Here is a 27,206-nt window from a genome sequence, read left to right as displayed (position 1 = left end):
ACAAATACTGAACAGCCAACAACCTTCTTAAAAGCATTTTACGTGACAGAAGGTGAGAACTATGAAAGATTTATATTATCGATCTATATCAACAATCTATACTGAAGTAACAATTAACATTAATATAACATATTTTTAACGTAGTGAAATGTGCCAAGCATCAGACAAAATGTAACAATGAGCTACATAAAATCATTGAAGCTGATGACCAAATGTTTGGTCAAGGGAAACCTTCAAGAATGAAAGAGAGGTCGAGAGGTGAGACTGTTTATAGAGGGTAGGGCAAGACATCTGAGAATATGGCCACTAATGTTGGAGTTAAACCTGCTCAAGAGGCCAGAATTCGGTGAGTGCAGGGACGCTGGAGGATTGTAAGGTTGGATAAGGCTACAGAGAAAGGAAATGGTGAGGCCATGAGAATTCTAAAATTATGGGTTTGTTTCCGTATGGGAACTAATAACAGTCAGAGGGAGCGGGGGTGATGGGTGAACAGAAATTGGTGCAAGTTAGGACACAAACAGCAGGGTTTTTTTAACTGATCACAATTTAGGCCTGGAAGAAATGATCAGAAGAAAAAAAGTGCTAATTGTTTATATGTCTGTTGAATGACACTGCAGGAGCAAGTTTGATCCTAAGGACATGGAAAAAAATTTACACGCAATCCAGTGTGTGTCTGCACTCCTTCAGGGACCCTTTGATGTTGGAAACAGCATTCTGGCCATGCAAGGTGTCATGGAGATGATGGTCGCATTGTGTGGCTCAGAGAGAGAGATTGACCAGATGGTAGCAATAGAAGCCATCAACCATGCAGCAAGCAAAGCCAGCAGAGCGAATTTCATCATTTCTAACGGGATCACCTTACTGAAGGATATGTATAAGAAATCAACTAATGATAAAATCAAAATCAGAGCATTAGTGGTAAGTTTTATTGAACAATATTGCTGGATTTTGTTATTTTCTTGTTACTCAGTTGCTGTGGTTTTTAGTCTAACTTTGCCCAAAGTTGGTGAAATGTAAGGTAGAGAGCCTAATTTAGTTTACTGCCTTTCTATCACTTTTTGTACATTTCATATATTACATGGAAAAAATGGTTGAAAAATATTTCTCAAGTTGGCCTTTAGCTACATTGCAAGTGGAAATGGCCAAGTAGGTTTGTCCTTTGTCATTAAACATGCATATTAAAATTGAAGATGGCATAGGTTTAGGGTGAGAGGGGAAAGATATAAAAGAGATCTAAGGGGCAACGTTTTCACGCAGAGAGTGGTACGTGCATGGAATGAGCTGCCAAAGGATGTGGTGGAGGCTGGTACAATTGCAGCATTTAAGAGGTATTTGGATGGGTATATGACTAGGAAGGGTTTGGATGGATATGGGCCAGGTGATGGCAGGTGGGACAAGATTTGGTTGGGATATCTGGTTTGCATGAACAGGTTGGACCGCCTCAACCTGTCTACCCCCCTCCCCCACTCCAACCTCTCACCCTCACAACGCGCAGCCCTCCAATCCCTCTGCTCCAATCCCAACCTCACCATCAAGCCAGTGGATAAAGGGGGTGCAGTGGTAGTCTGGCGCACTGACCTCTACACCGCTGAAGCCAAACGCCAACTCGAGGACACCTCTTCCTACCACCCCCTCGACTATGACCCCATCCCCCATTACCAAACCATCATTTCCCAGACCATACAGAATCTCATCACCTCAGGACATCTCCCACCCACAGATTCTAACCTCATAGTCCGGGAACCCCGCACTGCCCGGTTCTATCTCCTTCCCAAGATCCACAAGCCTGACCACCCTGGCCGACCCATTGTTTCAGCATGCTCCTGCCCCACTGAACTCATCTCTACCTACCTCGACACTGTCCTATCCCCCCTAGTCCAGGAACTCTCCACATACATTCAAGACACTACCCATACCCTCCACCTCCTCCAAGACTTCCGTTACCCCGGCCCCCAACGCCTCATCTTCACCATGGATATCCAATCCTTCTACACCTCCATCTGCCATGACCAGGGCCTCCAAGCCCTCCGTTTTTTCCTCTCCAGACGTCCCCAACAGTACCCTTCCACCGACACTCTCATTCGTTTGGCCGAACTGGTGCTCACCCTTAACAATTTCTCCTTTGAATCCTCCCACTTCCTCCAGACCAAAGGGGTACCCATGGGCACACGTATGGGCCCCAGCTATGCCTGTCTCTTTGTTGGCTACGTAGAGCAGTTGATCTTCCGTAATTACACCGGCACCACTCCCCCACCTCTTCCTCCGCTACATTGATGACTGCATTGGCGCCACCTCGTGCTCCCGCGAGGAAGTTGAGCAATTCATCAACTTCACCAACACATTCCACCCTGACCTTAAATTTACCTGGACCATCTCTGACACCTCCCTCCCCTTCCTGGACCTCTCCATCTCCATTAATGACGACCGACTTGACACTGACATTTTTTACAAACCCACCGACTCTCACAGCTACCTGGATTACACCTCTTCCCACCCTACCTCTTGCAAAATGCCATCCCATATTCCCAATTCCTCCGCCTCCGCCGTATCTGCTCCCAGGAGGACTAGTTCCACACAGAAGGCACCAGATGGCCTCCTTCTTTAGAGACCACAATTTCCCTTCCCACGTGGTTAAAGATGCCCTCCAACGCACCTCCGCCCTCAGACCCCACCCCTCCAACCGTAACAAGGACAGAACGCCCCTGGTGCTCGCCTTCCACCCTACCAACCTTCGCATAAACCAAATCATCCGCTGACATTTCCGCCACCTCCAAACAGACCCCACTACCAGGAATATATTTCCCTCCCCACCCCTCTCCGCCTTCCGCAAGACCGTTCCCTCCGTGACTACCTGGTCAGGTCCACGCGCCCCTACAACCCACCATCCCATCCTGGCACTTTCCCCTGCCATCGCAGGAACTGTAAAACCTGCGCCCTCACCTCCTCCCTCACCTCTATCCAAGGCCCTAAAGGAGCAATTCCACATCCATCAAAATTTTACTTGCACATCCACTATTATCATTTATTGTATCCGTTGCTCCCGATGCGGTCTCCTCTATATTGGGGAGACTGGGCGCCTCCTAGTAGAGCGCTCCGGGAGACCCGCACCAATCAACCACACCGCCCCGTGGCCCAATATTTCAACTCCCCCTCCCACTCTGCCAAGGACATGGAGGTCCTGGGCCTCCATCACCGCCGCTCCCTCACCACCAGACGCCTGGAGGAAGAAGGCCTCATCTTCCGCCTCGGAACACTTCAACCCCAGGGCATCAATGTGGACTTCAACAGTTTCCTCATTTCCCCTTCCCCCACCTCACCCTAGTTCCAAACTTCCAGCTCAGCACTGTCCCCATGACTTGTCCGGACCTGTCCTACCTGCTTATCTCCTTTTCCACCTATCCACTCCACCCTCTCCTCCCTGACCTATCACCTTCATCCCCTCCCCCACTCACCCATTGTACTCTATGCTACTTTCTCCCCACTCCCACCCTCCTCTAGCTTATCTCTCCACGCTTCAGGATCACTGCCTTTATTCATGATGAAGGGCTTTTGCCCGAAACATCGATTTCGAAGCTCCTTGGATGCTGCCTGATCTGCTGTGCTCTTCCAGCACCACTAATCCAGGTTGGACCGAAGGGTCTGTTTCCATGCTGTGCATCTCTATGACTCTATGTAGTTAATCTGTATTTTGGGTGTTTTTGCAAATTGGTCCCTTAAATATCTGCCAACATTATTTAAATATCTTCATTCTTTCCAAATCATGTTTGGAGCTCCATATAATACTATGCTATAATATAATGCTATTTGAAATAGTCTATTTTACTAAACTTTAATTTTCAAATTAACTGGAATTTACAACACTGAAACAGGTCATCTGACTCAACTGGTCTATGCAGGTACTTGTGTTGACACTCCTCTTCATCTTAACCCATTAACATGTTCATCGATTCCCTTTATCCCTCAGGTGTTTATATGATTTCCCTTAGATGCATCTGTGATATTCATCTCAACTACTCTTTGCAACATCGCATCACTTTTTAGGGAAAGAAGTTTCTCCTGGATTTCCTGTTGGTCTTATTAGTGACTGTCCTGTGTTAAACCCAGCTTCTGGTCTCTCCCATCAATGGAAACACTTTTTCTCTACATATAGCCTAGAAAACACCTTCATAATTTTAAGGATGTCTATCAGTCCATTACTCAATTTTCTCTTTTAAGTGAGAAATGCCCTACCTTGCGTGATCTTACAGGGCAGACTAAAACAATGTGCAACTCATGGAAAATGACCCCAAATTAAACTTGTTTATTCGGATAGACACATAGAAACAAATGGCCACAAGAGGTTGCTATTACATTCCATAATGAATATATTACACAACATTCAAAATTCCATCCAATTGGCACATGTCTTGTTTTCCATTTATTTACAAGTTTAACCTAACAATTGGTTTTCTATTCCTAAGAGGTTACCTGAGGCAAACCTTCAGAACTTGGAGAAGGACCTTGACTGAAACCAAGGGGAGGTTTTCTCTGATAACGTTCAATTGAATTTGTCCTTCATCAAACATGTATGCCTGCTTTCTAATTTTGTTGGATTAACTATTAGCATGCTACTTGTATTCCAATTCATCAGTTTCATTCGATTTTTCCCAACTCCCTTCCTTTTCAAGAACTTGTGAAGATAAAGTATAACCTGCATGTCCAGATCTAACCTTTCCACTATCAAATATCTTGACTAAATATGTGCAAGAACCACATACTTTTACAGCTCTCTGTGGGAACCGCTTATAAAGACATTCTTTCACCTTGTGCATCAACTTCTGTTTCTTTCTCTCACTCAACTCTGTTCATGACTCTCTTTCTCTCTGAATTACTTTTCTTCCACTGTCGACAGTATGTGACTTCACCAATGAAAACCTTGTTCAAGGCTGTCTTCTAAGAAATAATTCAGCTGGCTTTCTACCAGTTGGAGAATGTGGTGTGTTACAATAAATAAACAAAAAGATCACCAGTTTGTGATTCAATGAAATTTGGCATTTCTTTCAGTTTCTATCCTGCATTTGTTGAACAAGAGGATGTTAACAATTTGTACTGTGTGCTCTGCTGCTCCATTTGAAGCAGGGTGAAAAGGTAGAACACTAATGCATTTTACCTTGTCATTCTCATTAAACTTGAAAACTCATTTGAAGAAAACTGATGTCCATTGTTCGACAGAGTTTGCTCTGGGCAGCAACAAAAGCAGCAATCAAACCATGCAAATACTTTCCAGGTTGTTTGATTCATTGGGAATTTCTCAATGTACTTTGAAAAGCTACCAATTGCAATAAATGGTGGTTGACTTTCAAATCCTGTATAATCAACGTGTAGTCTCTGCCATGCTCTAGTTGGCCATTTCCATGATTGCATCCATACCCAATCACTGTTCTTACTATGTACTTACCCAGCCATGGCCACCAAAGATAGTTCCTTGCTCTACCCTTTAAAAATCTCATCCTGAGATCATGTAGCTCACATTGCAACTTATTTATTCACAATCAGGATATGAGCATCACTTACTGGCTGGAATTTATTCTCCAGCCCTGGCTGCCCTTGAGAAGATGATAGTGAGCTGCCTTCTTGAGCCACTGCAGTCCATGTGCTGTAGGTAGACCCACAATGCTCTTAAGGAGGCTGATTTCTGGATTTTTATCCAGCATTTGCAGTCCTCACTTTCGCCGCAGTATCCCTAGCCTCTGCTATTGTAGTCACTGTGTGTATACACGATTCTAGTTGAATTTTTTTAGTCAATGCTAAGCCCTAGAATATTGATAATAGGGGATTCAATGATGGTAACACAGAATGTCAAGGGTCAGTGGTTAGATTGTCTCTTATTGTGGATGTGGTGAGCTCATTCCTGATGAAGAGCTTATGCTTGAAAAGTCGATTCTCCTGCTCCTCAGAAGCTACCTAACTGGCTGTGCTTTTCCAGCACCGCACTCTTGACTCTGATTTCCAGCATCCGCAGTCCTCACTTTCTCCCTCTTATTGTGGATGGTCATTGTCTGGCACTTGTTACTGGTGTATGTTGCATGCCACTTTTCAGCCAAGCCTAGATATTGTCCAGACCTTGTTATATTTGAATATGGACTGCTTCTGTATCTGAGGAGTCACAAATGGTGCTGAATATTGCACAATCATCAGCAAACATTCCCATTTCTGACCTTTATGATGGAGGGAGTGTCATTGATGAAGCAGTTTAAGATGGTGGGGCCTAGGACACTACTCTGAGGAACTCCTGTATAACATCCTGGAGCTGAGATGACTGATGTCCAACAACCACAACCATTTTTCTATGTGTTGGGTATAACTTCAATCAGTGGACTCTTTGATCCTAATTGACATTGATTCCAGTTTTGCTGGGCTCTTCGATGCCACACATGGTACAAGGTAGCCTTGATGTCACTTGAAGGTCACCTCTGGAATTCAGCTCTGTTGTCCAGGTTTGAACCAAGGCTGTAATGAGGTCAGAGCTGAGAAACTCTGGCAGAACCCAAACTGGGCGTCATTGAGCAGTGCTGAGCAAATGCTGTTTGATAGCACTGATGATGATATATTCCACCAGTTTACTGATGATCGAGCCCTGGCTGCCTTTGAAAAGGTGGTAGACTGATGGGGCAATAATTGATTGAGTTGGATTTCTTGTATACAGAACATACCTGGGCAATTTTTCACATAGTCGGGAAGACGCCAGTGTTATAACTGTACTGAAACAGCTTGGCTACGGGAGCGGCAGGTTCTGGACCATACATCTTTAGTACTATCACCTAAATGTTGTCAGGATCCATAGCCTTTGCAATATCCATTACTTCCAGATCTTAATATCATGTAGAGAGAATCGGATTGGCTGGAGACTGGCACCTGAGATGCTGGGGATCACTGGAGGATGCTGAGATGTATCATTCACTCGGCACTTCTGGCTGAAGATTTCTGTGATTGCTTCAGTCTTATCTTTTGTACTGATGTGCTGGGCTCTTCCATCTTTGAGGATGGGGGTATTTGTGGAAGTTTCAATGAGGATCTCACTTCATAAGACCCAGCAAGTTGTTTCACCCTCTCTTCCCAAACTTGCCACTTAATCTGTCCTCCTCATCCATGCAGAGGGGCTGAGTGGAGTGGTTGTACGATTACTGCCTGGGGAGCATGCCCTGAGATGTTGGTGAGAGTTGGAGGCTTAGAGGAACTGGTGATGGGCTGGAGAAACAAGATTACTGCACTGTGTCACAAAACTAGTCCCTTTTTTTCCAAAAGCTGTTTCTTCGCTTAAGGAGACTCTGTCGTTAATATTTTTTAGAGGGGCAATAAACCAGGCCGGACTGTGATCAGTCTGGTTTGGTACAGAAGTGAAAAGGATTTTGAAAGGCCTTTTCTTTATATGTAAACAGATGAGACTTCAAGCCAAAGTGGTCATACTTTAGAAGTGACTGTATAATGAAATAGGAGTGGTCAGCTTTCTAGCTAGCTGAGCTGAGCAGTTCTGGTTCAGTCTTGAACTGGGAAGTTCAATAGGGAGCTGTATGGAAACTCTCCCACTTTCTGCCTTCAACTTCAACCTGTAAACATGTGTTCCATTTATACTGGGTTTTAAAGGGAGTTTGCTTATTGGGACTATTGTGTGTATTCAGAACAACATAATTAAGTCTAGTTGGATAAGTTGAGTCCTGTAGGGGCTCTTTATTCTGTTCTTTGTGTTTCATTGTTTAATTTTGTGAATAATTTTTCATCTGTTTTAAAATCTAGTAGTCAACTGAGCTATCTTACGCCAGGTAACTTTCACTGTACACTTACCGAAACAAATTGCAAAGTTAGGTCTAGGGCTGCCTGCTTAAGGATGTTTTGAATGGTCTGGCCTTGTCCGCAACAACTGGCTTTGATGTTGGGAATTGTTGTCGTCTAGTTTCTATCTGGTGGTTGGGAGAATTGGAAACTGCATATTAATGAGGTATGATAATGTGCTGATGAGGATGACCATGGATGTAAATAGGCATTACATGGCTCACTAGCAAGTATCATGTCTTGCTGTTCAACACTTGGTTGGAAAATGCATTATTTTGCTTTAGACTTTGAGAAGCTCTTCACTGTCAATTTCCCATGACCCTCCCAAACCTCTGCCCAGTAATCTCTACCTGTACGTCTGTTTATGTGCTGATCTGTGACTAACAGGTCAAATCTCCACCAGCTGTCTCTCTCTAATGAGATTGTGCAATTTTACCTTTTTATTTAATGTTATACCAATAAACAGACAAAATTAATGCCCATCTCTGCATTCAGGCTATAGCTACACCAGATCAGAGCTTATGGATCCAAATAACCATTAATTGCTTACGATCAATTTTGATGGTGGATTGATGATTACAGAAGTAATCAGACATCTTCTAAATTCAAAATCAAAGACAATGCTTTATTCTATCTGAGCATAATTTTACTCACCAATGCCGAATGTACCTGAGGCAAATGTAATTGGTTTCTCTTCACCATTATTCAACTGTGGGAGTTGGTGGGTTTGTAGAAAATGTCAGTGTAGAGTCGATCACCATTGATGGAGAGGTCCAGGAAGGGGAGGGCAGTGTCTGAAATGGTCCAGATGAATTTAAGGTTGGGGTGGAATGTGTTGGTGAAGTTGATGAACTATTCAACATTTGTGTGTATTCCTGATAGGGTCTGTGCAAGCTTGGATCAGCAGGGGGTACTGACTACAGCCTGAGGCAGTTCTCCGAAGGATCCACTGAAAAACTTGCAAAACAATGCAGAAAGTAAGTATCTCAAGTACCGTATTTTAACAGCAACTTGCATTCATATAGCACTTTTGACGTTGGAAATAGGCTCGAGTGCTTCACAGGAACATTATTGGACAGAATTTGACAACAAGTCACATGAAAAGATATTAGAACACATGAGCTTGGTCATGTGGGGTTTAAGGAATATTAGAAAGAGGGGAAGAGAGATTAAGAAGTTTAGGGAGGGAATTCCACAGATTTGGCTCCAGGCAGCTGAATGCACAATGGAGGTGTGATAAAAATTACAAGTGCTCAAGAATTCAGAATTAGAAGAATGCAGATATCTTGCAGAGTCATAGTTCCGCAAGCAATTAGAGAAATTAGCATGGCAATGGGAGGATTTGTACTGAAGAATGAGTGTTAAAATTGAGATACTGCTGGAGCAGGAGTCATTATAGGTTGGCAAGAAGGTAAAAACAATGACTGCAGATGCTGGAAACCAGATTCTGGATCAGTGGTGCTGGAAGAGCACAGCAATGCAGGCAGCATCCGAGGAGCAGTAAAATCGACGTTTCGGGCAAAAGCCCTTCATCAGGAATAAAGGCAGAGAGCCTGAAGCGTGGAGAAATAAGCTAGAGGAGGGTGGGGGTGGGGATAGAGTAGCATAGAGTACAATAGGTCAGTGGGGGAGGAGATGAAGGTGATAGGTCAGGGAGGAGAGGGTGGAGTGGATAGGTGGAAAAGGAGCTGGACAGGTCGGACAAGTCCGGACAAGTCAAGGGGACAGTGTTGAGCTGGAGGTTAGAAACTAGGATGAGGTGGGGGAAGGGGAAATGAGGAAGCTGTTGAAATCCACATTGATGCCCTGGGGATGAAGTGTTCCGAGGCGGAAGATGAGACGTTCTTCTTCCATGCGTCTGGTGGTGAGGGAGCGGTGGTGGAGGAGGCCCAGCACCTCCATATCCTCGGCAGAGTGGGAGGGGGAGTTGAAATGTTGGGCCACGGGGCGGTTTGGTTGATTGGTGCGGGTGTCTCGGAGATGTTCCCTAAAGCGCTCTGCTAGGAGGCGCCCAGTCTCCCCAATGTAGAGGAGACCGCATCGGGAGCAATGGATACAATAAATGATATTAGTGGATTTGCAGATATAATTTTGATGGATGTGGAAGGCTCCTTTAGGGCCTTGGATGGAGGTGAGGGAGGAGGTGTGGGCACAGGTTTTACAGTTCCTGCAGTGGCAGGGGAAGGTGCCAGGATGGGAGGGTTGGTCGTAGGGGGGCGTGGACCTGACCAGGTAGGCACGGAGGGAACGGTCTTTGCGGAAGGCGGAGAGGGGTGGGGTCTGTTTGGAGGTGGCGGAAATGTCGGCGGATGATTTGGTTTATGCGAAGGTTGGTAGGGTGGAAGGTGACCACCAGGGGTGTTCTTTCCTTGTTGCGGTTGGAGGGGTGGGGTCTGAGGGCGGAGGTGCGGGATGTGGACGAGATGCGTTGGAGGGCATCTTTAACCATGTGGGAAGGGAAATTGCGGTCTCTAAAGAAGGAGACCATCTGGTGTGTTCTATGGTGGAACTGGTCCTCCTGGGAGCAGATACAGCGGAGGCGGAGGAATTGGGAGTACGGGATGGCATTTTTGCAAGAGGTAGGGTGGGAAGAGGTGTAATCCAGGTAGCTGTGGGAGTCGGTGGGTTTGTAGAAAATGTCAGTGTCAAGTCAGTCGTCACTGATGGAGATGGAGAGGTCCAGGAAGGGGAGGGAGGTGTCAGAGATGGTCCAGGTAAATTTAAGGTCAGGGTGGAATGTGTTGGTGAAGTTGATGAATTGCTCAACCTCCTCGCGGGAGCACGAGGTGGCGCCAATGCAGTCATCAATGTAGCGGAGGAAGAGGTGGGGATTGGTGCCGGTGTAATTACGGAAGATCAACTGCTCTACGTAGCCAACAAAGAGACAGGCATAGCTGGGGCCCATACATGTGCCCATGGGTACCCCTTTGGTCTGGAGGAAGTGGGAGGATTCAAAGGAGAAATTGTTAAGGGTGAGGACCAGTTTGGCCAAGCGAATGAGAGTGTCGGTGGAGGGGTACTGTTGGGAACGTCTGGAGAGGAAAAAACGGAGGGCTTGGAGGCCCTGGTCATGGCGGATGGAGGTGTGGAGGGATTGGATATCCAGGGTGAAGATGAGGCGTTGGGAACGGGGAAACGGAAGTCTTGGAGGAGGTGGAGGGCGTGGATGGTGTCTCGAACGTATGTGGGGAGTTCCTGGACTAGGGGGGATAGGACAGTGTCGAGGTAGGTAGAAATGAGTTCAGTGGGGCAGGAGCATGCTAAGACAATGGGTCGGCCAGGGTGGTCAGGCTTGTGGATCTTGGGAAAGAGGTAGAACCGGGCAGTGCGGGGTTCCCGGACTATGAGGTTGGAAGCTGTGGGTGGGAGATCTCCTGAGGTGATGAGGTTCTGTATGGTCTGGGAGATGATGGTTTGGTGATGGGGGTGGGGTCATGGTCACGGGGGCGGTAGGAAGAGGTGTCCTCGAGTTGGCGTTTGGCTTCAGCGATGTAGAGGTCAGTGCGCCAGACTACCACTGCGCCCCCTTTATCCGCTGGCTTGATGGTGAGGTCGGGATTGGAGCAGAGGGATTGGAGGGCTGCGCGTTGTGAGGGTGAGAGGTTGGAGTCGGCGTGGGGGGTCGACAGGTTGAGGCGGTTAATGTCCTGGTGGCAGTTGGAAATGAAGAGGTCGAGGGCAGGTATTAGGCCAGTGCGGGGTGTCCAGTGGATGCAGTGTGTTGGAGGTGGGCGAAGGGGTCCTCGGAAGATGGGCGGGAATCCTGATTGTGAATGTAAGCTCGGAGGCGGAGGCGACGGAAGAATTGTTTGATGTCACGGTGTGTATTAAATTCATTGATGCGTGGACGGAGGGGGACGAAGGTGAGTCCTTTGCTGAGGACTGATCGTTCGTCCTCAGTGAGGGGGAGGTCTGGAGGGATGGTGAAAACTCGGCAGGGCTGGGAGCTGGGAGCTGGTGTGGGTGTAGAGCTGGGAGTGGGGTCGGAGCCAGTACCTGGAGTGGGTGTGATGGTGGGGGGAATGGGGGTAGAGTCATGAGCAGGGGTAGTGTTCCCCTCGGGGTTCTGGGGGGTGGGGATAGTGACAGTGGGGTCTGTGGGGGGGCGTGTCAGCAGAATGCAGGTGAGTGGCGCTGGTGGGGGCGGAAGTGGTGGCAGACACGGCAGTAGGGGTGGTGGAAGTCACTGAGCGTGTGGCATCAGCGATGATGTGAGGGGCGGAAGTGGCTGTGGGAGTGGCCATGATGGGGGCAGAAGTGACATCATCAATCAGCGTGGGGGTGGTAGCTGCATCAGCCGCATGGCTAATGGTGTTTCCGAGGCCAGGGCAATCTTCTGGAAAGTTTGAGGAGCGCTGGTTATGGAGGTGGGTAGATAAAAGTTTGTTGTACTTACAGTTTTTGATGTTTGAGATGGAATTGAAATACTGTTTGTTGAGAGTATGGATTCTCCTGAGGATGTAGTACAGAGTGGGTCCTTTGCAATTCTGAGAGAGTGTGGCCCTCAGCTGAGGCAGGGCAGACTGTAGAGAGGTTAGGTGCCAGCGCATTGCTGCAAGCGTGGAGCGGAGGATCTTGAAGGAGAACTGTTGCTGGTGGTTTTGAATCTGTAGTCTGTACTGTTTGTCCTGTTCGGGTCCGAACTCTGCTGGTTTAAAGGTGGTCCGGAGTCCGTGTGGGATGAGTTGGTTACGGAGGCAGGCACTGAGGAAGCAAATGTGGCTGTAGTAGCGGGTTTGTTTCAGGACATGGTTGAAGAGCTTCAGGGCTGAGGAAATGACCTGGGAGTTGCAGTGGGAGAGAGACTCCCTGAGATTCTTGTAGAGAGAGGAGGAAAACTTCTTCAAGGCAGGCATCCTTGCAAGAGGATTCGCAGTAGGGTTAAAATCAACGAGGTAAAAACATGACTGCAGATGCTGGAAACCAGATTCTGGATCAGTGGTGCTGGAAGAGCACAGCAATTCAGGCAGCATCCGAGGACAGGCACAATCGACGTTTCGGGCAAAAGCCCTTCATCAGGAATAAAGGCAGAGAGCCTGAAGCATGGAGAGATAAGCTAGAGGAGGGTGGGGGTGGGGATAGAGTAGCATAGAGTTCATGATCTACTCTGCCTACGCTTCATAATTTTGTTTTAACTCAATCAGACTCCCCTCAGCCTCCTCTAATCCAAAGTAAACAAACCCAGCCTATCCAAACTCTCCTCATTATTGACATTTTTGATCCCAGACAATATTCTGGCGAATCTCCTCTGCACCCTCTCCAGGACAATCACATCCTTCCGAAAGTGTGGTGACCAGAACTGCACACACTACTCCATCTGTGACCTAACCAATGTTTTTTGTTAAGATGTAACAAGATCTCCTTGCTTCTACATTCTACGCCCCAGATAATGAAGGCAAACATCTCGTATACCTTCTTCACCACCCTGTCTACCTGTACTGACACCTTCATGGATCTGTGGCCTTGTACATGAAAGTTTCACCAAGTTTAGTTATAGAATGTATTTTAAAAATGACTTGCTTACCCACACAAGCTCATATGACAGCCATGATTTGGAGATAACGGTGTTGGACTGGGGTGTACAAAGTTAAAAATCAGGCGGTTGTGGTGATGAAGGAGCAGCGCTCCAAAAGCTAGCGCTTCCAATTAAACCTGCTGGACTATAACCTGGTGTTGTGTATTTTTAACTTCATTTGACAACATCACACAAACTACACATAATCTTCAATTCCTTATCTAACCAAACAATGTTTTCCACTTTGTTAAATATTTGTCTAGTGCAGTTAATAATACCTTGGCAAAATTAGTTAAAAAATGAAAAAGAGAGGTACAGTTTCATCAAAATTTCATAGACCCATTTGTATCAATGTTCTTTCAGATCATTATCAATTTGTAATCCTATATATCACAAAAGTTGGAGTTAACATAGAGCAAATTTCTGATGTTCCACCAGAGAAAGGCGGAATATGCAAGACTTCTTGGAGATCTTGTTACAACTTAACAAGATCTCCAAGATCTTGTTACAACTTAACAAAAAACATTGGTTAGGTCACAGATGGAGTAGTGTGTGCAGTTCTGGTCACCACATTTTCGGAAGGATGTGATTGTCCTGGAGAGGATGCAGAGGAGATTCGCCAGAATATTGTCTGGGATCAAAAATGTCAATAATGAGAAGAGTTTGGATAGGTTGGGTTTGTTTACTTTGGATTAGAGGAGGCTGAGGGGAGTCTGATTGAGTTAAAACAAAATTATGAAGCGTAGGCAGAGTAGATCATGAAATCACTTCTCTAGAAGGATGTAGCATGGTCGCTCAATGGTTAGCACTGCTGCCTCATAGCACCAGGGACCTGGGTTTGATTCTAGCCTCGATGACTGTCTGTGTGGAATTTGTGCATTGTTCTCGTGTCTGTGTGGATTTCTTCCCAATGCGCATAGTACAAAATGGACCAAGTGCAATGGAATTAGAGAGGTTTGGTGTTTGTTGGTCGGCATAGAATTGTGGGTCAAATGGCCTGTTCCGTTGCTGTATGATTCTATGACTGAAAGAATTGTTCAGCATTATTGTGGAAGGTGAGATAAATAAATGTATTTCAAAATTTAACAAACCCTGTTTTGACTGACATATAATAAATGGGCACTCTTGATAAACCGGCAAAATGTATATACATCAAATACGCGAAGTTCACTGTGTTATTTTGTCCAATTATTATAGTTTTTAAAGTTTATTTACCTTAATGTAAATATATTTGTTGTTCAATCAAATGGCCACATGAATTAGCAAGTCAATTTCCCCTTAAATACCGCGATTTATTGCAGTGTCTGAGTAGTCAGTCGAGGGTTCTAGTGAGAAAGCTCTCTGCCAGTAGGTTTTATTAAAGGCAAAGTTGCATTATTATTTTAGTGATTTAAGTAGTAATGTTTATCTCCCCTGCTTTTGGTCTCCATTACTTAGCGCGTGTTTTTACATTGATTATGGGAACCTCTTGATCAACCGGAATATTTCATCAACTGGCACATATCATGCTGGTTAATAAAACGTTTGCTATATTTTACATGTACACATTGGTATTTCTAAGCTATGGATTTGTGTGTCAGCTATGGGTCCTTGGATAGCGTTTATGCCCCTAAACTGGAAGATCGTGAGACATATTTGGGAGGTGATGGCCTAATGTTAGTCTGACTGGACAATTGACTGGACAACACCCCAGTGTTGTTCTGGAGACTCAGGTTTGATTCCTGTGATGGCAGATGGTTGAATCTGAATGGATTCGGAAAATAATCTAATGATGACCATGAAGCATTGTTGATTGTTGGAAAAGCTCATCTGGTTCACTAACGGCTTTTAGGCAAGGAAACGGCCATCCTTATCTGGAGTAGCCTACGTGTGACTCCAGACCTACAGCAGTGTGGTTGATTCTCAACTGCCCTCTAGGCAATTAGAGTGGGCAATAAATGCCAGCCTGGGCAGTGTGCTACACTCCATGAATGAATAAAGGAACAAATAATACTTGAGTAGACAATGTAGACTGACGCTCCCAATGAAATACTGAAGGCATGCTATAATGGCAGGGGTACTGACTATCTGCTGAAATGAAAACTAAGGCCGCAACTGCCTTCTCAAGTGGATGTTAAAGATTCTATGTCAATCTTTTTGAAAAGTAGTTCTCTCCAGTGTTCTAGGTAATATTTATCTCTTAATTAGCAATACAAAAACACGCTTGATTTCTTCGTTACTGTAACATCAGTGTTTGAGGGAACTTGCTGTGTCCAAATTGACCGCTGAACCACTGACATGATAACACCGTGCTCATGAGTGGCAAGTTAAAATGAGAAAAATGTTTTTCCTATTCATGTGGGAGACACAGAGAACAAAACCTGATTTAAAAAGATAAATGGTGGCTCAGTGGTTAGCCCTGCTGCTTCACAATGCTGGGTAGTTTGTGGAGTTTGCACATTCTCCCCGTGTCTCCGTGGGTTTCCTCTGGGTGCTCTGGTTTCCTCCCACAGTCCAAAGATGTGCAGGTTTGGTGAATTGACCATGCTAAATTGCCCATAGTCGTCAGGGATATGTAGGCTAGGTGCATTAATAAAGGGAAATGTAAAGTATTAGGGTAGGGGAATAGAACTGGGTGGGATACTCTTCAGAGAGTCAATGTGGACTTGTTGGGCCAAATGGCCTGTTGCCACAGTGTAGGGATTTTATTTAAAAAATTCTGACATTTCTCATACCCACTTGTGAACCAGACAGCTTCATGATGAGAGCAATCAATGGACATCAGAACATGACTTTTCAATTCCTAATTTAAATGTCAAGATATGCTTTGTATAGATTAATGTGAATAAAATTATTTTTTACCCTGAAATGAATTAAATTCCTTTTTTAGGTGGCTATGCAATCAAAATATTGACATTCGTACGAGAAAGTGGGCGATTGAAGGAATGGCTTACCTGACACTGGACGCAGACGTGAAAGATGATTTTGTAGAGGATGAACCAGCGATGCAGGCAATGTTTGAGTTGTCAAAGGTAGATGCTCTCTATAGTTTCATTTAAATGTATTATATGGTATTACAACCTCCTTCATTGTAAAGATCAATGAATGAGGAATGTGGTAGTATTTGCCTCTTTTGCATCGTTATGAGGATCTTTCCAGCTTTTGTGAACACAGAAGTTATTATCTTCATTCTGCATCACAAACTGCATTCCTCAGCTCAGTCCACCCCTCTTCCAGTGATCATCTGAGGCTGAAACAAACTTTTCACAACCATTGTGTCTTAAGTGACCTCAAGGTGAGCTTCCAACTTCATGTCTTTTACATTGTAATGCCTGTTGATTTCCACCTCTGATTTCCACAACCTTGTGTTGGCTGCTGTGAGCCCTTGCCATGCCTTTGTTAACCCCTTACATGGATATTCCAATGCACTGGCTGATGTCCTTTCTTCCACTGTCCATGAACTTGAGTTCACCTTAGATTCTGCCATTTGTGTCCTAATTTGTATCAAATGCTGTTGAACCATCAACCCTGCGCTCACTGACCCTACATTGATTTTCAGTCAAGCAAGACCTTGGTCTCAAAATTCTCATCCTTGTTCTTAAATCCCTTCATAGCTTCACCCCTCACTTTCTCTGCAATTTTATCCAACCTCACAAATCTGGAGATGTTTGTGCTCTCTAATCTCAGCCTTCCCAGTTTTAAGTTAAAAATCACACAACACAGGTTATAGTCCAACAGGTTTAATTGGAAGCACACTAGCTTTCGGAGCGACGCTCCTTCATCAGGTGATAGAGCTCGCTCCGAAAGCTAGTGTGCTTCCAATTAAACCTGTTGGACTATAACCTGGTGTTGTGTGATTTTTAACTTTGTACACCCCAGTCCAACACCGGCATCTCCAAATCATTCCCAGTTTTAACCATTCCACCTTTATATCTATGTCTTTAGCTGCTTGGGCCCTAGTGTCTGGAATTCCCTCAAACCTTTCCACCCCTACCCCTCTTTCCTCATTTAAGGATTTATTTAAAGTGACCTCTGAACAAGCTTTTGGCCACAGGTCTTAATATTTACAAGGATGTTGCCAGGGTTGGAGGATTTGAGCTATAGGGAAAGGTTAAGTAGCCTGGGGCTATTTTCTCTGGAACATCAGAGGCTGAGGGGTGACCTTACAAAAGTTTATAAAATGATTGAGGGACATGAATAGGGTGAATAGTTAAGATTGTTTTCCCAGGTAGGAGAGTCCAAAAGTAGGTTTAAGGTGAGAGAGGAAAGAGATAATAGAGATCTAAGACAACAGAGGGTGACGTGTTTATGGAATCGGTTGCTAGAGGAAGTAATGGAGGCTGGTACAATCACAACAATTAAAATGCAGCTGATGGGTACATGAATAGGAAGGGTTTAGAGGGATATGGACCGAATGGGACTTGATTAATTTAAGATATCTGGTTGGCATAGACAAATTGGTCTGTTTCCGTGCTGTACAACTCTATGGCTCAATCTCCTGATATGGTTTGGTGTCAAATTTTCCTTTCTAATACATCTAGATTAGATTACTTACAGCGTGGGAACAGGCCCTTCGGCCCAAAAAGTCCACACCGATGCGCAACCCAGACCCATTCCTCTACATTTTACCCCTGCCCCTAACACTACGGGCAATTTAGCATGGTCAATTCACCTAACCTGCACATTTTTGGACTGTGGGAGGAAACCGGATCACCCGGAGGAAACCCACGCAGACATGGGGAGAATGTGCAAACTCCACACAGTCAGTCGCCTGAGGCGGGAATTGAACCTGTGAGGCAGTAGTGCCAACCACTGTGCCACCGTGCCGCCCATAAAGCATCTATGAAGTATCTTCAGATTTTTTCACATTAAAAATGCAATTTAGATACATGTTTTTGTTTTCTACATATTTAAAGTTCCGATTACAGCTGATACCCTCCAACAGCCAAATGCCATTACCGCATTGTGTTAAATGAATGTTAGCGAAAGATTCACCTGAATGGTGAGTTTTAAACAATTTCAATATTACATGGAGAGAGATCCTATTGCAATGTGATTATATTAAATTGTGGAGGCAAAAGTATAGTCACTGAATAAAACTTCATGAAATTCAACTGAATAAAGGGACTTTAAACTATTTACTTTTGTCATGAATCTCTCTCTTTTGCACTAAATAACTATAGTGCAAAAGAAGGCTATTTGGCCCGTTATGTCTGCATCAATTCTCTAAATGAGATTGCGACTTAATGCTATTCTCCTGCCTTTTCTCTGAACTCTGCATAATGTTCTTATTTAAATAACTAGCCTTCTTGAAGTCATCATTGGAATCTCCCTCCACAACACACCCAGACAGTGCATTCCACATTCTAACATTCACTGTGTGAAAATGTTTCTTTCATATCATACTTAATTTGCAAATTTAATTCTGTCCTCTTGTTCTCATTTTATCTCAATCTGATGAATTCTTGGGCTCCAATTACTGCGATTTTTATTCAACTGGCAGATCTGTTTTTCCCTCTGCTACATGGAGAAGGAATCCTTGGTGAAACTATCATCTCAAACTGGATTTTACACATTCATTGTTGAAAGATGATTAAAAAGTGATTAAAGCCAACAGATTTGCCAATTTTGGTTTGTCCAGGCTAGATCAACATGTGATAGAACACAGAACAGTATAGCACAGGAACAGGCCCTTTGGCCCACCACATCTGTGCCAACTATGATGCCATTCTAAATGAACACCATCTGCCTGTGCATGGTCCCTATCCCTCTATTCCCTGCATATTCATGTATCTGTCTAAATGTCTTTTAAATGCTGCTATCATATCCGCTTCTACCACCTCCTCTGCTAGCACGTTCCAGACAGCTACCACACTGTGTAAAAAAAAATCTTTCCTCACAAATATCCCTTAAAGCATCCCCCCCTCAAACTTAAACCTATGCCATCTAGTATTTGACTATTTCCATGCTGACAAAAAGACTCCGATTATCCACTCAATCCATGGCTCTCAATTTTATAAATTTCTATGAGGTCGCCTCTGATGCTCTCGCAAAAAATCCAAATTTGTTCAACCTCTCCTTATGGCTAGTACACTCTAATCCAGGCAATGTCCTGGTAAACCTCTTTTTCAACCCCTCCAAAATCTCCACATGCTTCCCATGGTGTGGCAACCAGAACTACACATAATACTCCAAACGTGGCTTAACCAAAGTTTTATACAACTGCAGCATGACTTGCCAACTTTTATACTTTTATACTTTTGTCCTGACTGATGAAGGCAAGTATGCCATACACCTTCATTACCACCTTATCCACTTGTCATTTTCAAGTGAAATTAAAACAAATCATGAGTGACCCCAGTGAACAAATCATGAGATGGAGTTTTTTTCATATTTTTACAGGATTTCCTGCACAAGGAAGTTATTTATTTTGGTAATGATTTTCTTTAAAAAATCAAATTGTTGAATTTTAAATGGGGCTATTTTTTACAGAGCACTTTGCTTCTTAACATATAACGAGACAGAAGGGAGGTCATTCAGCCCTTCATGTCTGTGCCCGCTCTCAGTTTGAATAAATCCCCTAGTCCATTATTCTTGCCTTTTCTCCGTAATTCTGCAATTATCTACTCTTCAGATATTTATCCAATTCTCTTTTGAAAACTGTAACTGAATCAACCTCGCCCACACTCTCAGGCTGTGAATTTTGGAACCTAACCACTTGCTGTTAGACATCATTTTTCCTCTCATGTCGCCATTTCTTCTTTTGCTAATCACTTTGAGTCAGTGACCTTTGATTCCCAATCCTTGTGCAAATGAGAAACAGCTTCTCCCTCTTTACTGAATCTAGACCACTCATGATTTTCAGCACCATGATGAAATCTCCTCTTAATCTTATCTCTTCCTTCCTTCCAACAGTCAGCTGACAAGACAATCCTTTATGCTGTAGCTTCGATCCTGGTGAACTGCACCAACAGTTATGATGTCAAGGAGAAAATCCCAGAGCTGGTTGAGTTGGCAAAGTTGTCAAAACAGCATGTGCCTGAAGACCATCCAAAGGTAAAACAAAACAAGATTTACATTTATATAGTACCTTTCATTACTTCAACTATCACAAAGCACTTTACAACCAATGAAGTAATTGCTGTAAGTTGAAAACATGTCTGCCAATTTGTACCCAGCAAATTCCCAAAAGCAACAATGGACACATTTTCTTTTACTGATATTGTTTGAAAGCTCAATGTTAGCTGAGCACCAATAAGAACTCTTCCATATAATGTCCATGGGATCTTTTGCATTCACCCGAGGTGGTAAGCGAGCCTCCATTTAATCATCTCATTTGGAAGATGGCATCACTGACAGTGCAGCACTCCTGGAATACTGGACTATGGGTGTAGCCTGAGTTTTCTGCTCCAGTCTCTAGAATGGAACTTGAATGATTTGATCTGGAGGTGCGAGTATTACCTTCTGAGTCCTGATATGGAGGTGCTGGTGTTGTGCAAAGTTAAAAATCACACAACATCAGGTTATAGTCTAACAGGTTTATTTGAAAACATTAGCTTTCGATGCAATGCTCCTTCATCAGGTGGTCCTAGCATGTACAGCTGTCTTCCATTGCATCATCTCATGCTCAGATACAATTTCACACTGATTCTCATTCAGACTTCAGATGCACATAGTTAAAAGATTAAAATATAAAACATCTCTGCCAATCTTACCCCTCACACACACCTCTCACTTTTCATGCCTGATCCATGCCAGCCTATGCCCCTGTATCCATCCCTTTATGTCTCCATGCCAATCTATATATCTCCCATGGTCCCTCACATGTCCAACATCCCCAAGACCCACTAAGGTCCCTATGCCAACTATGATACATCTCACTCACTATCTTTTGGTTTTCTCTCTCCATGTCAACTCACCAATTATCCAGCATGGAGATAACTTTATCTCCTGTCAGAAAGCTTCTTAGGTTATCAGTCTATTGATGATGTTACCATTAAAAAAGGACACCCTCATTGATACAAAAAAAATCCAATGTCATTAATTAATGCCGTTTGAAAAGAAACACTTCAAATGCTCAATGTCTTATGTAAACAAACATTTCACTCATGTGCCTTATCCTTAAGTTTGTAATCTTTTATGTCAATAAATAACCACTTGGAGCTATCCACCATGAGACATTCTTTGTGAAATGCCACTTTGGGAAATTAGTCATGCAGCACAAAAGCTGTAATGGTTTTATGTGACAGGCAGGCTGTGATACCTAGTACCAGCGTATGTAATTCTACTCAATTTTCCTGGAGCCAGTTCTTTGTCAACTTTGCCAATCCCAATGAGTTCATGCATTCTTCACACACAAGTAAGCTTTTTTCACAATCACTTTACTTCCACTCAAGGCATCTGGGGACCAGGTTCAAAGGGGTGCCTTTTCTCTTCAAAATGTGAGAAACATGAACCATTCCTTCAGCCCTCACTGTTCACATCCCTACACCATATGCTCCTCATGTCACACTCTGACTCTCCAACCATTCCCACGGCTTCTTACTCCCTTATGGCAGCTTCCTGCCTACTTCCACCCACCATGAGTTTCCCCTTCATCATCATTCTCTCTAAGCTTCATGGCTGTGCATGCTCCAAGGTTCTGTGCAATGCGATGGGCACCCAGCATTGACTTCTGGATCTGGAAGTTGCTGCTGCTCTCAGATCTCAAAGGTCCAGACAGCAGGAAAGATAATTCAAGGGTACACATCAACAATACCAATTCATTGTTATGGACTAGGCCAGACCACCCAAAACATTCTTGAGCAGGCAACTCAGACCATAAATTTGCAATTTGTTTCGGTAAGTATACAGTGACAATTACCCAGAGTAAGTTAGTTAGGTTGATAACCAGGTTTTAAAACAGACAGACAGAAATTTATTCACAAAATTACACAATGAAACACAAAGAACAGAATAAAGAAACCCTACAGAACTCACTAACCAAACTAGATTTAATTATGCTGTTCTGAATACATGGAACAGTCCCAATAAGCAAACCCCCTTTAAAAACGTTTTAAAAATGGAGCAAATGCTTACAGGTTGAAGTTAGAAGGACAGAAGGAGAGAGTGAGTTTCGCAGCCTGTTTCCACACAGCTGAACTCCTAACTAGTTCTGGACTGAATTGCTCAGCTAGAGAGCTGACCACTCCCCTTCTAAAACATGACCACTTTGGCCTGAAGTCTCATCTGGTAACATATAAAAAAAATGGCCTCTCAATACCCTTTAATCTCTGTAACAAACCAGACTAATCGGCACCAAGAGTGTTTTTGACCCCTCTGATAAAACACCAAGGACATAGAAAAAGAACAGCTTTTAGAAAAAGGGGACCAGCTTTGTGACATCATTGAGTATCCACATATATCCAATCTTATTGGAAACAAAACATATAAGTGAAACAGTTAAATAGGATCCCCTTTCCTCAATGTCTCAGTTTAAATTTCAACCAGGGGATTCTCTTTTGTCTGCCTCCACCTTGCCTTCACTGGTCAGCATATACGTTGAGATTCCCATAGTTTCATGCACTTAAAAGATTGGCCTTATTGGCAAAGTCATCAATAGGACCCTTAGTGGTTCAGTGTGCAAACCTGATGTTGAAATAAGGCACATCAAGCCATCCTGCAAGATAATGGCTATCCTTAGCAGATCATTTCGGGCTGCAGGTCACACAAACTCAAGAAATACTTTAAGGTCACTCCAGGACTGAAAAGTTCCCAGTCCAGTTCAGATTATCCTGCAAGGGAAAGATAGTTCAAAAGTTGAAGCTAACTGTTTCCCACTGTAAGTAGGCAGTTACAACACAGATGCTGTTTGCCACAAGCAGGATCTTGCCATTAAGCCAAAAGGTGTCCTGTCTATAACACAAATGAGTAAAATGGTATATGAGTAGCAGTGTCAGTGTGATTCCAGGTGTGCAAATAATGCATCCCAAAGACTGCAGATTATATCAAGAAGCATATTCCTTCATTTGCTTGCAATCAGAAAAGTACCAACCATAACAACCAGCTCACGCTTCCAAACTCACAACACAATCTCTAACGCCAGATGTAATTAACGAGTTTTGAGAAGATTTGTAGCTCTGGTTGAGGTTCTGGATGTAAGTTTGCTCGCTGAGCTGGAAGGTTCATTTTCAGACGTTTCATCACCCTACTAGGTAACATCTTCAGTGGGCCTCAAGCAAAGCACTGTACATGAGTCCTGCTTTCTATTTATATGTTTGGGTTTCCTTGGGTTGATGATGTCATTTCCTGTGGTAATATCATTTCCTGTTCTTTTTCTTCGGGGTTGGCAGATGGGGTCTAACTCGATGTGTTTGTTGGTAGAATTCCGGTTGGAATGCCATGTTTCTAGTAATTCCCATGTCTCTCTCTGTTTGGCTTGTCCTAAATGGGTGTCCTAAGTGATGTCCTTCCTTATCTATATGAAAGGATACTAGTGAGAGAGAATCATGTCATTTTGTGGCTAGTTTTGTCCAAAGTAGTGTTTGTTACAGTTCTTGCATGGTGTTTTGTAAATGGTATTAGTTTTACTTGTTGTCTGTATAGGGTCTTTCAAGTTCATTAGCTGCTGTTTTAGTGTGTTGGTGAGTGTGTGGGCTTATGTGATGCCAAGGGGTCTGAGTAGTCTGGCAGTTATTTCCAAGATGTCTTTGATGTAGGGGAGAGTAGTTAGGGTTTCTGGACATGTTTTGTCTGCTTGTTTGGGTTTGTTTCTGAGAAATCGGCGGACTATGTTCATTCCGACCGGAACTCTATCGACAGACACATCGAGTTAGACCCCATCTACCACCCCCTGAGAAAAAGAACAGGAAATGACATCACCACAGGAAATGACATCACCAACCCAAAGGAACACAAACATATAAATAGAAAGCAGGAACCATTGACAGTGCTTCGTCTGAGGCCCACTGAAGATGCTACCTAGTAGGGTGACAAAACGTCTGGAAATTAACCTTCCAGTTTAGTGAGCAAACCTACATCCAGAACCAGATGTAATTCCATGACTGGGCAATTTCTGGTGAATAATTCTGTGCATGTGAGAAATTACCCTGACAGCCAATTTAGGATTGTTAGTTAGTCACTGATGTGAACTAGACATATACCGATAGCAATACACAGACAGAAAGGTCATACTATGTCCACTTCCATTCAATAAAATAGGTGACAACCATTTGCTGCTTTATTTCACAGAGCAATGCCCTGATCAAAGTCAAGCTGCTTTTAAAATTTTTTAATAAAACCTGGCTGTTAACTGTCAGTCAGCGTTAATGGGTGCATTTGCCATTGCAACACCTCTACCAATCAGAGTCCACTTGACAATTAATCAGCACTCTACAGTTTAAATATTGGTCTTTCCCTTGAATCAATAGTCCTGTGAAATGTTTTAATGAGTGCAAGATGAAAAGTTTTGACTAGCATATTTTTTTTAAGCAGAAGAAAATAATTATTTTACTTCAAGTTCCATATGCAGATTACATTCTATTGAGAAAAGCAATTGAGAAAAGCACATTTTGACACTTCTTGAGACTGATTATACTTCTACATACTTTTTGACAGGTTGTATCAAGTTGGACAGTTCCAAAGGACTTATGGACCTTTTACACTCAAACCACATATAACAATCCAAAGAACAAGAACTCCCAAGCATCCCTGATTGCCTCCCCAAAAAATTCCTGAACCCCTACCACCTCTATGTCATGGGACAATATCCATAGACAAACCCCAGCTCTCCAGGTATCATGGCAATCCAAAAGCAATGCATGGAGAACAGACCTCTGTTTACCTGGTCTAATCTTCAAAATCTGATAGGAGTTATAGAGTCATACAGCATGGAAACAGACCCTTTGGTCCAACTGGTCCCTGTTGACCACATCCCAAAGCTAAACTAGTCCCACTTGCCTGCGTTTGTCCCATATTCCTCCAAACCTTACTAAGAGTTATTTCCAATACTTATCCAAATGTCTCCTAAATGTTGTATCTATACCTTCAACCTCTACCACTTTATCTGGCAGTTCATTCCACTCATGAACCACACTCTGTGTAAAACATTTGCCCCGCAAATGTTTTTTTATAGCTTTCTCTTTTCACCTTAAAAAATGCTCCCTAGTTTTGAATTCCCCCACCTAGGTGATCTTGGTGGAGGTGGGCTAATCATTTCAATGATCAGTTACCCCCACAAACTGTAAATGCTTGATCGGTGGCCTGCTCTCCCCAGTCCCACCCCCATGAATATGAGAGATACTGTGTTTGTAAGTGGGACTTGGGATTCCCAACATCTTCCAGCATTTTCACCACAACAGAGACCTCTCTTGTCGCGGTGAAAATCAGGGCCTAACTGGGCTGAAAAAGAAAAACAAGATATTAAAAAAATGTGAGATCATTTTAAATGTGAATTGATGGTCACTGGTATTGTTACAGGATAAGAAAGACTTTGTGATGATGCGCGTCAAGCGTTTGATCAAAGTTGGTGTTGTCTCTGCCCTTGCTGTCATGCTGAAGGCAGACAGTGCCATTCTAACAGACCAGACCAAGGAGCTCATGGCCAGGTAAGATATATGTCTCAGTTTGGTTAACGACCTAAAGGGAAGGAACACGGTTAAACCTGAATAGGCAGATTGAGCCTCAAATTAATGCATCTCCTGAATGATGAAATCTTCGACTGCACAGCATTCCCTCTGTACTGCACCAAAGCTTCAGGCTGTATTATGTACCTTCATATTGCAGTAAGGTGTGAAGACTTGGCCTTTTAACTTAGAGGCTAGGTGTGCGATCATTGAACCAGGTCAGCGCATCAACACCATTAAGCAATATAGCCATCAGGCAGGTACTGTTACCAATTTCCATTGCCAGCTCCCAGGGATATTCTCTTAAAGAAGACTTGCTTTTATGTAGCACCTGTTATAATCTCAGGACATGTCAAAGCTCCTTTGTGATTTTGTTGAGGGATGCATATTGGCCAGGAGACCAGGGATAACTCCATGACTTTTCATCAAAATAGTGGCTCAGGGATTATTTGCAGAGTTTTGGTTTGGCTTATCTGGAAACCAGCTCCACTGTCAGTGCAGTAGTCCCTCAGTACTGACCACTGGGTGTCAGCTTGGATTTTAGCTTGAATCTCTGGATTGGGATTTCCTGTCCCAGAGGTGAGCGTGCTGCCTACAGATGCCTATTGATGGCATTTCAAACGTATGCAACCAGCCACACTATATCCTATAGGAGAAAGTGAGGACTGCAGATGCTGGAGATCAGAGCTGAAAATGTGTTGCTGGAAAAGCTGGCTGAAGAGCTTCTGTGCAGAGGAGATGACCTGGGGTGTGCAGTGAGAGAGGGACTCACTGAAATCCTTGTAGAGGGAGGAAGAGAGCTTCTTCAAGGAAGGCATCCTTGTAAGATGCGCTTTTCCAGCAACACATTTTCAACACTATATCCTGTGTACTGCACTATCAGTGTTACATAACTGAACAATATTTTCACTTTAAAAGCATTATGTCTTTCTTTAAACTGAATCTAATTTCAATTTGGTTCCTTAGGGTGTTCCTTGCATTGGTTGAAGATGTTAGAGATCGTGGTAAAGTTGTGGCACAAGGTGGTGGAAAGGTAATTACACAGAATGGCCATCAACCTTCCATCATAGAAACAGGCCGTCTGACTCAACTGTTCTATCCTGGGGTTGGTGCTCCACACAAGCCTCACACCCCACCCAACATCAATTCATCCTATCAGCATATTCTCAATTCATTTTTCCATTGTATGACTTGTCAGTTTCTCCTTAAATTTATCAGCTTAACCATTTAGTGTGGCAATGGGTTCCATATTGCCATTGCTCTCTGGGTTAAGAAATTTCTACTGAAGGTATTAGTTACTA

At 43.6% G+C, this 27,206-nt stretch overlaps 1 protein-coding gene across 2 annotated transcripts in view; it reads left to right on the top strand.

Moving 5' to 3' along the window:
- The window catches only part of unc45b (unc-45 myosin chaperone B), a 77,670-nt gene that overhangs the window by 38,707 nt on the left and 11,757 nt on the right, over positions 1-27,206 (top strand). For both annotated transcript variants that reach the window (XR_015759911.1, XM_043716985.2), the window contains exons 10-15: positions 618-918; positions 8,692-8,786; positions 16,194-16,335; positions 20,219-20,359; positions 25,760-25,887; positions 26,872-26,938. Coding sequence is in view for 1 of the 2 variants with exons in the window: in XM_043716985.2 (XP_043572920.1) it covers positions 618-918; positions 8,692-8,786; positions 16,194-16,335; positions 20,219-20,359; positions 25,760-25,887; positions 26,872-26,938 (874 nt within the window). In the remaining variant the exon portion in view is untranslated. The remainder of the gene's footprint in view (positions 1-617; positions 919-8,691; positions 8,787-16,193; positions 16,336-20,218; positions 20,360-25,759; positions 25,888-26,871; positions 26,939-27,206) is intronic.

This window comes from Chiloscyllium plagiosum, unplaced genomic scaffold (genome assembly GCF_037043375.1).
Source record: "Chiloscyllium plagiosum isolate Xiang-an unplaced genomic scaffold, Cpla_swu_hap1 HiC_scaffold_2, whole genome shotgun sequence".
Taxonomy (NCBI): Eukaryota; Metazoa; Chordata; class Chondrichthyes; order Orectolobiformes; family Hemiscylliidae; genus Chiloscyllium; species Chiloscyllium plagiosum.
The sequence above is the reverse complement of the archived record's forward strand: the minus strand, read 5'-3'. Positions and strand labels throughout refer to the sequence as shown.